This window comes from Stegodyphus dumicola, chromosome 2 (assembly GCF_044657685.1).
Source record: "Stegodyphus dumicola isolate Sdum_Otavi_A_Nest chromosome 2, ASM4465768v1".
Taxonomy (NCBI): domain Eukaryota; kingdom Metazoa; phylum Arthropoda; class Arachnida; order Araneae; family Eresidae; genus Stegodyphus; species Stegodyphus dumicola.
Genome location: NC_140769.1, coordinates 184433598 through 184447657, shown reverse-complemented (window position 1 = coordinate 184447657; position 14060 = coordinate 184433598). Strand labels below are relative to the sequence as shown.

The following is a 14060-nucleotide window of genomic DNA, read 5'->3' as shown; positions in this document are numbered from 1 at the left end:
GCGTGCCGCGTCATCCCCCCCACCCCGCAGAGCAGCATGAAACTGATAAAACATATTTCGGAATGATTAGAGAATCAAAGGATATGCCTTTATCCATTTTTTGCAGCAATTCCACTTTTTGTTAGATGGACATCGAAACATGCTTTCGCTTTGTAGATGCTTTGGTAGCTCCAAAATTGGAAATTCTTTTTGACATAATCGAAAGTTCAAGCTTACTTTTATAAAATTGCTCTGACAGTCTGCAAAAAATAATAAGCTGGATCCAATTAGAAGATTAAGGAACAACGCAATCTGCAACATTAACTGAAATAGAAAATTAGATCATTTTAGCTTAGCTTATACCGTCCGTTATACATTAAACGCGCATGCGTAAACTTATGCGCATGCGTAGATGCATATGCGCATGCATAAAGGTATTATGCACATGCGTTGACGCATGCGCAGAAAGTTTGTAGCTTTGAGGTCTGGATTATAGATCATTCCAGATTATGGACGTCCGGATTAAAGACTTTTAACTGTACCACTGTGTTATTCATCAAGAAAATCTGGTCACTAAAAGGCTTAATTTGAATCATAATAACTGTTATTGTACTCATTGTAAATTGTATCTGAGCATGGCCTTTGAATCATCGACTTTTTAAAGCTTTGCTTGATGAGCTAGATAGCAAGTATAGTGACATAATTTTACCGTGTGGAAGTGAAGTGGCTGAGTCAAGGAAGAATGCTGTGGGAGATTAAAATTTTTCTTATATTAAAAAAAATTTGATGACATGAAGTGGATAGCTGACTTAACCTATTTAATTGATATCACTTCAAAACTCAGTAATTTAAATGCCACCTGACAAGCAAAAGGAAAATACATATTGGAAATGATGAGCTCACTATCTGCTTTTCTGACTGAATCAATTTGTTGAAGAAGAACTTATTGGAGAAAGACTATCAACATTTTCTGTTACTTATCCTCAATATAGACAGAAGTTATTCGAGTATATGGTATATTTAAGCTGGTTGAAAAACCTTCTGTTACTTAGTTGGGATTTTTTTTAAAAAGATTCCAAGACAAGTTTTATATGGAGCCTATTTTATTGGCCCCAAAAATTTCATTCTTAGTACTAGACATAACAGAAAAAGCTTTGTGAATGGAAAAAGTTTTTGTTTTATTAAAAAATTGGAAGCCATATTAGAGATTATTACTCTTTGTACTGATATGTAGCATTCAAAAGTATAGAAAATAAAAGCGATGAAGTTTTCAAACTGATGGACCCTATTAAACATAAAAACATTTTTAGGTGTGCACTAACATTCCTAAAATTTAAATTTTTTGAGAAAATTTTTTGGGTCAACATGCCTCTATAAGAAGACTTCTTCACAACTTATAATAAAAAGCAAGCACAGAAATATATTGGGTCTAGAGTATATGAAAAATAACATAGTGTTGGCATGCTATGTATCAGAATATATGCCAAGTTTCAATAAATTATCAGAGAATATTAATAATCAAATATCTCATTCATAGCAAGTTAATGACTTAATGCGATATTTGACAATATTTAATGGTTACATTTTCTTGTATTAGTAATTAATTTATTAGTATCTGCTTTTCTTTATTTTCTAATATGAAATAAAATTATTTTGAACCTACATTTGCATTTTGTTAGTGAACTTTCTTCAGTTTTTTGTATGTTTATATTAATTTTCCTTATCATATGGAAACAAAAATTCATCCAGTAAAATCACATATTTTCATGAAATTATTTTCCAGACATAATACACTGTTTGCCTCTGAGACATTACAGAAATTTAAAAGTAATCTTTAAGGCAAAACCAGTTAAACATCATTGATTTAAAGGAATGTGGCTCTTTTGTTTACATCAAGTGCACATTACTTTGACAGGTTGGGACTTGAAAATCAGGTGATCCATTGAAGTAAATTGATAAGTTCATTGAGTAATGTTTCCACTAAATAAATTGGAATGACAAAAGTTGTTTGTATGTTTAAATGAAGATATGCTTGAAGTTGGCCTAGTACATAACCAGATTTTACATTTAATAAGCACAGTCATCAAACAATATTTATGCATAAGGTACAATTATTTTTAAAAATATTATAGACAGTTCAGTACCTGTGCATGAATTGTATATAAAAGTAATTATTTAATCTAATCTCTGATAAAAAGAGAGAGTAAGTGGTGATCTGTTAATTTTAAGAGTTTCAAACTATGTAAGCAGCATCAGTAATGTCATTGACTAGTATTCAGTAACCTAACTTACATTTTATGTCTTTTTTTTTTTTTTTTTTTTTTATTATTTTATTGTAGTGCTAAAATTTCAGGTGTTTATAGTTGTTGTAACCGTTTCAAAAACCGTAACAAATTTGGTATACAGAGTTCAATCATGATTGTGATTTAATAATAATAAGATTACTGTTTGAATGTGAGATGGCTAGTTGTTATTTATTATGTTCTCAGAGAACTATTAAATTAAATAATCTGCCAAACTATAATTAATAGAAAATAGGAATTTGATAATGAATATGTACAGAAATGTGTTTCAAGTCAAAAGTTTGCAGCTTGATGTCTAAATGTAAGTACAAAATTATGCATATTAAAATATTTGTTACTTGGCACATAGTTGGGTTAAGATATCTGAATATGGAAAGCACATGAGGGCTGTTTGTTTAAAAGGTGGGATGCCTTTGTGGAGGACTCTCTGTGGGAAACTACATATGAGGAAAGCCACAAAAACCAACCATGCAGCCTGTCAGCTCAACTGAGATTGAACCCAGGTTGAATTTTCAGTATTCATCATCCTTAGACAGCCACTAGTCATTCAGTGTTATTCAGCACATAACCTACTTTTTGAGTGTGTATTAAAAATAAAGATTCTCACATACCAAAAATGGTTAGGTTATTTAATTACGGCAAAGCCTCGAGTGCTATCTGCCTAAGGGAAGGGATGCCTTCGTGGAGGACTTTCTAAGGGTAACTGACACATACAAAAAATGAAAAAAATATTAAATATACTTGAGTATTTATTCCTATCTTTTTAAGAAACATTTATTTTTTTCTAATCAAATATGTAAATATTATTTCAAATTAACTTGGAAGTGAAGGCTTTAGTCTTGTATAAATCTCCTATGAATGTTACTATGAAGAAATTTAATTATTAAATATATCATCTAATGACCTTAACATTTAATTGCAAACATAAACCAAAAGTTCTGGTGACAGATATAGCTATAAACTATTTAAGCAAGAATTATGCATACCAGAAAACAATCTATTAAATGGAAAAGTACAATATATGAGGTGTACATTTAAGGAAGAAGTAAAGTAGAGTTTTAGAATGTGTGTTGTTGAATATTAGGATCAGAGCAATATTTTGATAAATATTAAAATAATTATTTCTTCATATTTCATAATAATTCAGTTGCAAGTCTCAAAGAATATTTATAAACTTTTTTTTCCAATCCCCTCACTTATTTCTCATAGAAAATAAACTACATAGAAATCAAAATATCAGCAGCAGTATTTAACATATCTAATTATTGAAATAGAAGATGCTGTAATTTGAAACAGAACAAAGAAAATATTGAGTGACTGTGATTTCTGATTTAAAAGATACCTTAGAAGAGCTAAATGTCATCTCATATTTGAGGAAATATTTCATAAAGAGCTTGTGTAAATAGAAAAGATATAATGCATGATTTTAATACTAATAATACAATAAACCTTGATTTTAATTTTTGTAATCTTAAATCAAATGAAATTTACCTTAAAATTTCTTTCTAATATATTAACAAAAACTTGTAAAAACATTTTATTCAAATTAAAAGTATTCATAGCACAGGAGAAATAATAGCATCTAATTCTATTTAGTAAAAAATGTTAAATAATATATTCTTTCATATAGTTAGGACTGATATATTGTAGAAAAAGAAAACGTGCATTTTTACTTATATTTATGATGCAGTTATAAAATGTTTAACTCCAAACATGACAAAATCTATAGGTTCTTAACCACTTAACTGTTTCATTTTCCTGCCATACTGTGACCAAAAATAAGCATATTTTTTATAAACAATTTTGTATTCTAATCGATTACAGGAATTCAAATCGGCAATCAAAACTGTTACAAGTGTTGCAGCATTTATTAATTTAAGATAATTTTTAATTACATCGAAATTAAGGCATTTTTTTTCCCTTAAAGTTGGCTTTTTTCTGGCAAAACTGGAAAGAACACTTTACAGGAGATAAATGTGAAAGAAGTAAATTTGCTGTAAAAGGAAATCATGGCGGTGGTGGAGGAGGTTTACTAGTATCTATTTCACAAAAGTTCCAAACCTGAATTAGATCATCTGAACTTTCCGTTTCCTCTACTAGAGAATTTCGATAAAGAACTTTCAGGACTACCAGAATCATTTAGGGAAAATTCTGATTTGCCATCTGATCTAATGCCAAAATTATATTATGTTTTGAGCCATTTACTGTCCCCAAACATTCTTTTATTTCATGACAAAATTGGGCAGAAGTGCTATTCGCAAAGCTGAACATATGCAAACTCCTTGAATTTCTCCACATAATGCAAAGCAGTAAAACCTGTCCTTGAATTGGTTTTACAGTAAAATCTCTCCTGGACCACTAGAGACATCTATTAGAAACACCTCAAAGTAAAAAATGTGAAACAGCTGGGAAACGTCAGTGAATTGGTGTAGAAAAATACTCTGCTCCAGCAAATAAAAAAAAAATCCCTTTTCATGGCATCCCAACACAAAACAGTTAAGTGGTAAATCACTGAATGTTTTGATAAACAAGAGGGGAAAGGGTCACTGTGTCAAATCAGTGAAGGAAAGAAAACAGTTAGGCCTCTTCTTTATTTTCTTCTTCCATAATTTTGAAATGTGAAAAGATATAAAGTTGGTTTTGAGTGCTTCTAGGTTATTAATTAAATAATTCTGAATTTATGTAAAATGAAAGAATAACTAAATAATTTTGGATTAATGTAAAATGAAGGAAGGAAAGATTGTGAAAGGATTATGGAAATGTGTTACATTAATGGTTTTATTTAAAACTTTTTTTTTCTTTTTTTTTTCTTTTTTTTTTTCTTTTTTTTCTTTTTTCTTTTTTTTCTTTTTTTAATATGGCCACAGTTTATTCAGATTGGTTCATATTTGTTTCATTACCCGTGTAAATGTAATATTAATATAAATATTGTCTACCTGGTAAAGATTAAATAAAAATATTTTGAATTTATATTATGCTTAATTCAGTAATCTAATGCAATTTATTTATATACGAGGGCCATCCAGGAAGTAGATTACGTTTCCGTCTGTGTCCGCTAGGGGCGGGGCTAGCACGGCCATCTTGGGGTCAGAGCGTTGCGCAGCTCAGTCTGCATCTAGCCGTGCTAGTGAGAGGTTCGTGCTGTGCTCCGTTCAGATACTGTGACGGTTTGAAATGTCTGCGTTAATTGAAAATCCCGCGAGGTGCGCTCAGTAATAAGGTTTCTGACTGCAAAAAACTGTAAACCGATAGAAATCTATCGGCAGCTTCGTGAAGTGTATGGGGACAACATTATCACTGAAGGTGGAGTGCGTCAGTGGGTCATAAGATTTCAAAATGGCCGAACCAATGTTCACGACGAAGATCGAAGTGGGAGACCCAGCATAGTGACTGCCGAACTTCTCGAAAAAGTCGATGCTAAAGTCCGTGAAAATCGAAATTTCACAATAACGGAACTTTCTTTGAGTTTTCCACAAATTTCGCGAAGTTTGTTGCACGAAATCATCAGCGAAAAGCTTGGTTACCACAAGTTTTGTGCAAGATGGATTCCAAAAATCTTGACAGAGGACCACAAAAATCAGCGAATGGCTGCAGCGTTGAACTTTTTGGACGCTTACCATAAGGATGGTGACTCTTTACTCGATCGCATCGTTACTGGTGACGAAACACGGGTGAAACATGTGAACTGTGAAACGAAATTGCAATCAATGCAGTGGGGGCACACAAGTTCTCCCCAAAAACCCAAGAAATGCATGCAAACAATGTCGGCAAGGAAGATGATGGCGACTGTTTTTTGGGACAGAAAAGGTGTAATTTTGGTGGACTTCCTGGAAAGAGGCACTACAATAAACTCTCAAAGGTATTGCCAAACTCTCCAAAACTCAGAAGAGCAATTCAAAACAAGCGCAGAGGAATGTTGAGCTCTAAGATCTTGTTGATTCACGACAACACCCGGCCCCACACGGCAAATGTCACTCGTAAAGTTCTTGAATCTTTTAAGTGGGAGTTGTTTCCTCATCCGCCGTACAGTCCCGACCTGGCACCGAGCGACTTCCACCTATTCCCAGCAATGAAGAAGTGGCTGGCTATGCAGCGTTTTGATGACGACGCACAGCTGCAAGAAGAGGTAACGAAGTGGTTGAAGGCGCAGGCGGCCGAATTTTTCAACGAAGGAATTTCCAAGCTCGTACATCGCTACGATAAATGCCTTAATTTGTATGGTGACTATGTAGAAAAGTAGTATTTGAGTGTGGCTTTCATCTGTATATAATAAAATTTGTTTCCTATACTTTGTTTATTTTTTTATTCCAAAACGTAATCTACTTTCTGGATAGCCCTCGTATAATTGTTCCTAGAGCTTTATATCTACTCCTGGCAGGGTGTTAAACATTATTTTAAATTGCTTTAACGAGATTATCTTTTTAATGCATTTTATCTTTTTGTCTTTATTTTTATTTTTAAAATTTATTATATATCATTCACTTTATATTTTTTAAGGTTGGAATTATGGATTTTGCTTTTAATTACTTTTCTTTATTTTATAGGGAATTAACTAATTTGCTTTGTCACGGGTGTTCTGTTTCTCTTAGACATATAGTAAGTATATTAATTAATAAATACTGATTGTTACTTGTAATGTCAGACAGCCAGCTAGGCCAATTTTTATTAGGAAAAAACTAAGAGTCTGTACTATTTCTGCAGGTTTTGTTACATGTGATAAAAATAAAGAGCCCTAATATTCTTTCCCTTTTTTCCTCGCTAATGGCAATGGTACATTGCTGTGCTCAAAAGGTACCTGAAGAATCATGCCACATGTGAAATTTTCAATAATGAATTTGGCTATTAGAGGGTATTGCATATGTAGCAGAAGAAATATAATAAGTTTACATTATCCAAGATTGCATAGTTTATGTATTGCAAATGCAGTCAAAGTAGCTTTTGACCATTCACTGTCATATCACATTATTCAATAGTATCACATTTTAACTAAGAGTATGCTTTATTTATACAAAGAAACTTGGTTTTCTTTTATCAGTTACAAAGTCTAATTGTGCCACAACCATTTTATTTGTCAGATTTTTCACTTTCTGTTGCTGCTCTTTCACATCCAGACGATTCTATGGAATCAGCATTTTCAATTCAAGTAATCCAAAATTCAAAACAATGCTATGTTTAGTATATGATGGAAACCGTATCTGATTATTTCAGTGCTTTCAGGAATGCCTGGGATACCGGAATAAGTATGTGTGTTCCAGTGACTATTACTTTGAAAGTACAGTGGGACCTTGGTATACATCATTAATCCATTCCAAATCCTTGGACATATCACAAAAGAACTTTTCCAGTAAGGAATAAAAGATTCTTGTAAAAAAAAAGTCTTATCATTATTATTATAATACTGTTTAATATTAGAACACAAATGCAGTGGGTAAAATATATATTATTAGTAAATGAAGTATTGTACATAAATGTTTTTCTGTTATCTAGATCAAAAGCAATTTTTCTATGCTTTAATGCCTCCCATCTTTTTTTTTGATAATCGGCCCCCTCCTGCTTGCAGCATGTGCCATTTTAATAGCATCTTTGTTTTTTACAATCGTAGATAGATACTGCCATTCTCGACATACAGTATGCAGTGTTCAAGTCCCAAACATGCATGCCATATTCATGCCTCCGATCTTTTTTTGATAATCGACCCTCTCCTGCTTGCAGCATGAGCCATTTTAAAAGCATCATTGTTTTTACAATCGTAGATACTGCCATTCTCGACATACAGTATGCAGTGGCCAAGTCACAAATATGCATGGCATATTCATACTTTTCCACAATCTCTTTTTTTCAGCTCTGTGGTGATCCTAACCATTTTCTTATATGCTTAACTCTTTTCATTAACTTTCTTTAAACTCATTGTTACCATATTTAAAAGAAAATATGCACGAAAAAAAATCACATGAAAATGGCTGTTTACTGAATAATGGCAACAAGTTCATGGGCTCTCGTTGTTTTCAAAAGAGGTAAATAAGGGTTATGCTTGCAGTTGTGACTCATTGAACTCAAGTCATATTCGAACAAATATTGTATACTAAACAAAAATTTTTGTCAGGATATATTTGGATTAATCTGACAAATAAAGTGGACCACTGTAGCTAGGTGATAAATTTTTGCATTTCAAACAGAATTGTACTAGAAGCATTTTTTGTGAACTTTTGAAGTATAGGATCATAATTACAGCCAGAAGTTTAAAAAGCATAGCTTTGTAACTTTTAGCTATGCTCATAAGTTGTGAGCATTTAATAGTTGAAGATCGTATTGGATTTATTTTAATATCTTGTAGTGCGTGTTGTTTGGAAATGAGTAATAATTTTTATTTAATATGAATAATAGCCATAGATGATGAGGAGTTTATTATATGTAGAAAATTAAAGTAAGTGAATTGTGTAAAATAAAAGTCTTAAAATAAGTATTACATTTATTACTTTTGGAGATTATTTAAGTATAAATTGTAGATTGTTGAAAGTCTTCCATGATAGCTGTAATAAAGAGTGCAAACATGTATTAAATTTGAATTGTGTATCAGATTAGTATAATTTCTAGAAACATATAAAAATGTGATAGAAGAATGTCTGGATATGAAATATTAATATTCAGGAATAAGTCTAACTTCCTGCCCCCCCAGGACCTTATCAGGTAAAATCATGTGTTTTTATGAGGATGTAATTTATGAAATGGTTGTAGAGCAAGTACAGAATTCAATGATTCTGCCTTCATTAAAATTGAGATTTGTTGAAAATATGATTTTTGGATTTTACCTGAAATTTATTTAATTTATTAAGTTTTACCTGTGTTTTCAGTGATGGTGAATAGGTAAAACTTCAAAAATGTACTTTATATATTACATATAAAGTAGATTTAAATTTTTCAGTGATAATAATAGGTAACATTGCAAAAATCTAGTATTTATGTATTCAACTTCATAAAAATTATAAAATAAGTGATTATAGTGATAGAATATTGAGATAATTGTAAAAATTGAAATTTAATTCATGTTATTTTATTTATTATTGGCCTTTTTGGCATGTGTTTTTTACTTAAAATTTCATCATTCATAGTGAATTTCAGCTGATTTTTTTGAAAAGTTTTATTTTCATTTTATTCACATGATGGCTATAAAAAGGAATAATTTCTTGTTTTTCATTCTTTAAATAAAAATACTGTTCAAAATTATTTTTTAGAAATATATATGCTTTCTATCTAATTTCTTGGTATTTATCTTTTATTGTCTTATAATACTTTTAATTATTTTATCAATAATTGTCATTGTACTTACTTTTGGTGGACAAAGTGAATTTTGGCATTCTGTTTACTTCCATGTCCACAAGGAATGTTTCATATTGCAGACAACGTTTGCTTCAATAATCATTTATAACTTATTGAAAGTTACTGTTTTGATTCAGTTTAAAAGTATGAGCTTAAAACTTGATATAATACTGAAGGAAAGAAAAAACTGAAAATTAATAATGTTGCAAATTTGCCATAAAATCCAATGCATTATCAAAAGTTGATTTTTTAGCAACAAATTTATTTGTAAATATTTTTTTAAATATGAGCTAATAATACATGGCATATCTTATTCTGTTAAATAATGAATATTAAATTTTCATGTAATAGATAGATAGTTTTTAACGCATAAAGCATTAATGCCATTAAAAATTGACAAATGAAGTAAGTTTTATATAGCTTTCTGAAAAAGGAGAATATTTATGTTCTGGAATAACAAAAAGATGCAAACTAAAAAATATTGTGGTAAACTAAAAAATTTTTAAGTGTGGAGTACCTTCCATGATTAAACATCTAGCAAAAGTATCACACCTGCCTCTTTGAAAGAAATGAGCGACAAAAGAATTTCACTCACACACCCAAAAAAGATCATAATGAAGCTAGTAATTAACAAGTTTATAAAATTTCTCTTAAAGAGAATATTTTGACTTATAGATCAATGGTAAATGTATAAAAATATATCAGCCAAACTTATTCAGAATAATTTTGCAAGATTTTTACTATGAAAAAATCTTCAAGTCATATATAACATGTTATAGGTGATAGACATGTTATAACATGTTATAGGTGATAAATGTTATATGTTATAGGTGATAGACAAGAAAAAATCTTATCTATCACCTGGCTAAAAAAATAAGAGATGAAAGTCAGTTACAGATTCCTTTATGAGACAATTTACATTTTGCCTTATGAGAATTGAGTGATTCTTGATAAAAATAAGAGTTTAATTATCAGATTGTGGCCAAAAATAAAAGTAATCTTTGGTGAAAATAAAAGTAATGCAAAATTTTAAAATTGGTTTTGACTAGCTGAAGATAGGTTTTGAAGGTATGTATAGTATGGTGAGAGTAAAAATACACTCTCTCCAAAAGTTAAAGAACAGCATGTTTTTCAAAGCTGATCATTACAAAAATGTCAGTAACATTTAAATTCACAGTTCATATGCATAGCGGTAACAAAGTTATAGGGATTACTTCATGTCTGGTTGCTTCCCATTTCACTGACCGACAACTTAATTGGCAGCATGGAACGTTGCTGCTGCTAATATGTTGCAGCTAGGGATGGACACATTCCTTAACAGAACCCATTTTTGTAATGTAACCACCCCATTTTTCCTCAAAAAACTGTGATATACTGTTTCTCCAAGACTGGATTTCTCCAGTCTCCAGGAGTGCAATTTTTTGTTGTAATTCATGTTTGCGTTGAACTTTAGAAACATTCTATGTTACATTCATTAAAGAACTGTTTAGTGAACATGTCCTGTAAATTTCTTGTTTCTCTGTTGCTTCATTCTCAAATTAGACCCAAAAAATATGCTGTTCCTTAACTTTTGTAGGGCAGCGTATATCAGAGCTGAAAGCAAAGGAAATCTTTAACAACAGAACCCATTTGAGAATCAGTTAATTTCCTGGAACTTGTATACTATAATTATTTTTAAAAGGATGGAACTATAATTTATATGAATAGCTGTTCCTGTTTCTTATTCACAAAGTGTTCTGTTAGACATAGTTGTTAACAGAAGTCAGGATGAATTTTATTCAAGTTGATCACTGAGATCAATAAACCTGTCAGAATGGTCATCTAACACTAAAGTCAGAAGTGTTACTTGCACCTTTCAGAAATCGCCTGAGAATATTCATTCATCAGCTGAACTGTGGTCAGCCTTCAATAAGTTGCTGATCAGGACCTTAAAGGGTCAAGAAATGAATGAACTTAGTCATTTTCTTATTTACATGAACTAAGTTAAACAGGGTCATCTCTTTTTTTATGTGAACTAATATCTTGTTAACATATCCAAATTACTTTTATTTGTGCCATCCATATCTAATTTTGTAAATATGCTAGTATCTACAGAATTAAATAACTGAAAAATTTTGAAATGCTTTGTTGCTTGTCCGAGCAGTTGTATTATACTGTGTAAAAGAATCATGTACATTTTTATTCTAGGCTGCAGAGCCTTCAATTTTGTCCATATTGCCTGAAATTGGTTGTGTGAAAATGGAAAGGTAATAATTTCTTTGTTTCTGAGACTTTTTAATGAATGAAAAAGTTGTTTGTAAAATACGCTATTAAAACTTTTTTAATATTAAACTTTGATTACCCCCATTTAGGCAGCAAATGAAAGAGGAGATAGAATGTTTCTTATTGAAAGATGAAGATAACTGCTCCTGATACTGTATTTCTTATATATTGTAATATATAAAATAAATTTTATGTTTATTTTTTGTTGTTGTTATTTTCTCTTTGAATCCATCATTTATTATACAGTCAAAAGTCTTTAATCTGGGCATCCATAATCCGGAATGATCTATAATCCGGACCTCAAAGCTACAAACTTTCTGTGCATGCGTAAACGCAAATGCGTTTACTGTATAACGAACGGTATAAAGTAAGCTAAAATTATCTAATTATCCATTTCAGTTAATGTTGCAAGTATCGTTGTTCCTTAATCTTCTAATTGGATCCGACTTATTATTTTTTGCAGACTGTTAGAGCAATTTTATAAAAGTAAGCTTGAACTTTTGATTATGTCAAAAAGAATTTCCGATTCTGGAGCTGACAAAGGATCTAGAAAGCGAAAGCATGTTTAGATAATCATCAAACAAAAAGTGGAATTGCTGCAAAAAATGGATAAAGGCATATATCCTTTGTTTCTCTAACCATTCCGAAATCTGTTTATCAATTTCACGCTACTCAGCGCGGGGGGGGGGACATCGCGGCACGCAATAAACTGGAAGTTGATCTGTCAGCACTATCCTTATCTTCAGGGCAGATGTTTTTATTTTATTCGGCTTATAATTCTTTACTAAATGTAGTATTTCATCTCAATGTACTCCGTCTTTGATATGATTTAAATCAAATTCCTCGTCATTATAAATATCACGAATACACATCAAATAGTTTCTGGTTGCAATTTCCTAATTTCGACTATCGGTAGTATGCTTTACGTATGCGCGCGTTGAAAGAAATGTTTAATAAGGTAAAAAATAAATATTAAGCTTTTTTTTTAAATTTTGATACCCTTTAGATCATAATTGCTCTTTATTTCACAAATTACGGTTGCATATTTTTAATTTTATAATTTCTGCATGCCATCTTACCAGATTTAAACTGATGATCTATAATCCGTAAAAATCGATAATCCGGAATCGACGAAGTCCCGATGAGTCCGGATTAAAGACTTATCACTGTATTACCCTTATTAATATCATATTAATATTTATGTTTTTGTAAATGTATAGTTTTATATAATTTAAAACTACAAAATAACATTAAGAGTTGATTATTATATCTTCTAATATACACTAATGTTTATAAAAAATCCAACGCCATGAAGGAATTATCGGAAATGAATGCAACTTATTCCACATATTACTGATAGAGGTACACATGTCGGAAACCAGTACTGTGCATGCCTGCCGTGCTGAGCTATAAGAACCTGTGCACTTCGTGGCAATGAATCATACAGGCTGTGAATGTAATCCTGGGGAATGGAATTACATATGGCTTCTACTTGATGCCAAAGTCCAGTCTTAGTGTGTTCCCCACCAGCTGTACAAGGGAGTCACTGACCAATGAAAATGGGGGACATATCCGGGAATAAGCAAGCCATGGATGAAGGCTTTAGGGCACAACAGGTTTCGCCTGTTAACTATTGTTCCCTAAAGAAGGCTTGTGCAATCTGAGAAACATGTGCATGAGCATTATCCTGCTGACTTACATCTCTTGGAATGCATTGAAGATTGGGAGGACCTCTGGCTCCATAACTTCCCTTGTGTAGCAATCAGTGTTGAAGTTGCCCACAATCTGCACTAGATTGAATTGATAATTATACCCAATAGTTCCCCACAGCATGATGCCAGGCATTTATGTGATATGACGCTGGAAACACTCTGTGGGAGCAGATCCTTCCTCTGTAATATCTGATGTGTATTCTTCCATCATTGTACGCAGACTGTAGCGAGTTTCATTGTAGAAAATAGCTTGTTGCCACAGGGCACCTTGTGAACTGTGTTGTCGTCTCCATTAAAGTAGAAGGCATTTGTAATTCAGCGACAGGGGAATCCTGCATAGAGGAACTCTTGAATGCAGTTCACGCTGCAGCAGATGGTGATGAAGCATGGAGTTAGACAACACACCTGTAAGTCGTGCTTCAACATTATGCTAACACACGAGAGGACGCTGTACGAATCCATCACAGCCATACGGATGAGGTGTCTG

General features: G+C 31.8%; 1 protein-coding gene across 2 annotated transcripts in view; it reads left to right on the top strand.

The window, feature by feature from the left end:
• Ctu2 (Cytosolic thiouridylase subunit 2) overlaps positions 1-12064 on the top strand; it is a 102338-nt gene extending 90274 nt beyond the window's left edge. For both annotated transcript variants that reach the window (XM_035353124.2, XM_035353123.2), the window contains 3 exons: positions 6827-6878; positions 11787-11845; positions 11951-12064. In XM_035353124.2, coding sequence (XP_035209015.1) covers positions 6827-6878; positions 11787-11845; positions 11951-12011 — 172 coding nt within the window. In that variant the 3' untranslated portion in view covers positions 12012-12064. The remainder of the gene's footprint in view (positions 1-6826; positions 6879-11786; positions 11846-11950) is intronic.
• Positions 12065-14060: the final 1996 nt, after the last annotated feature.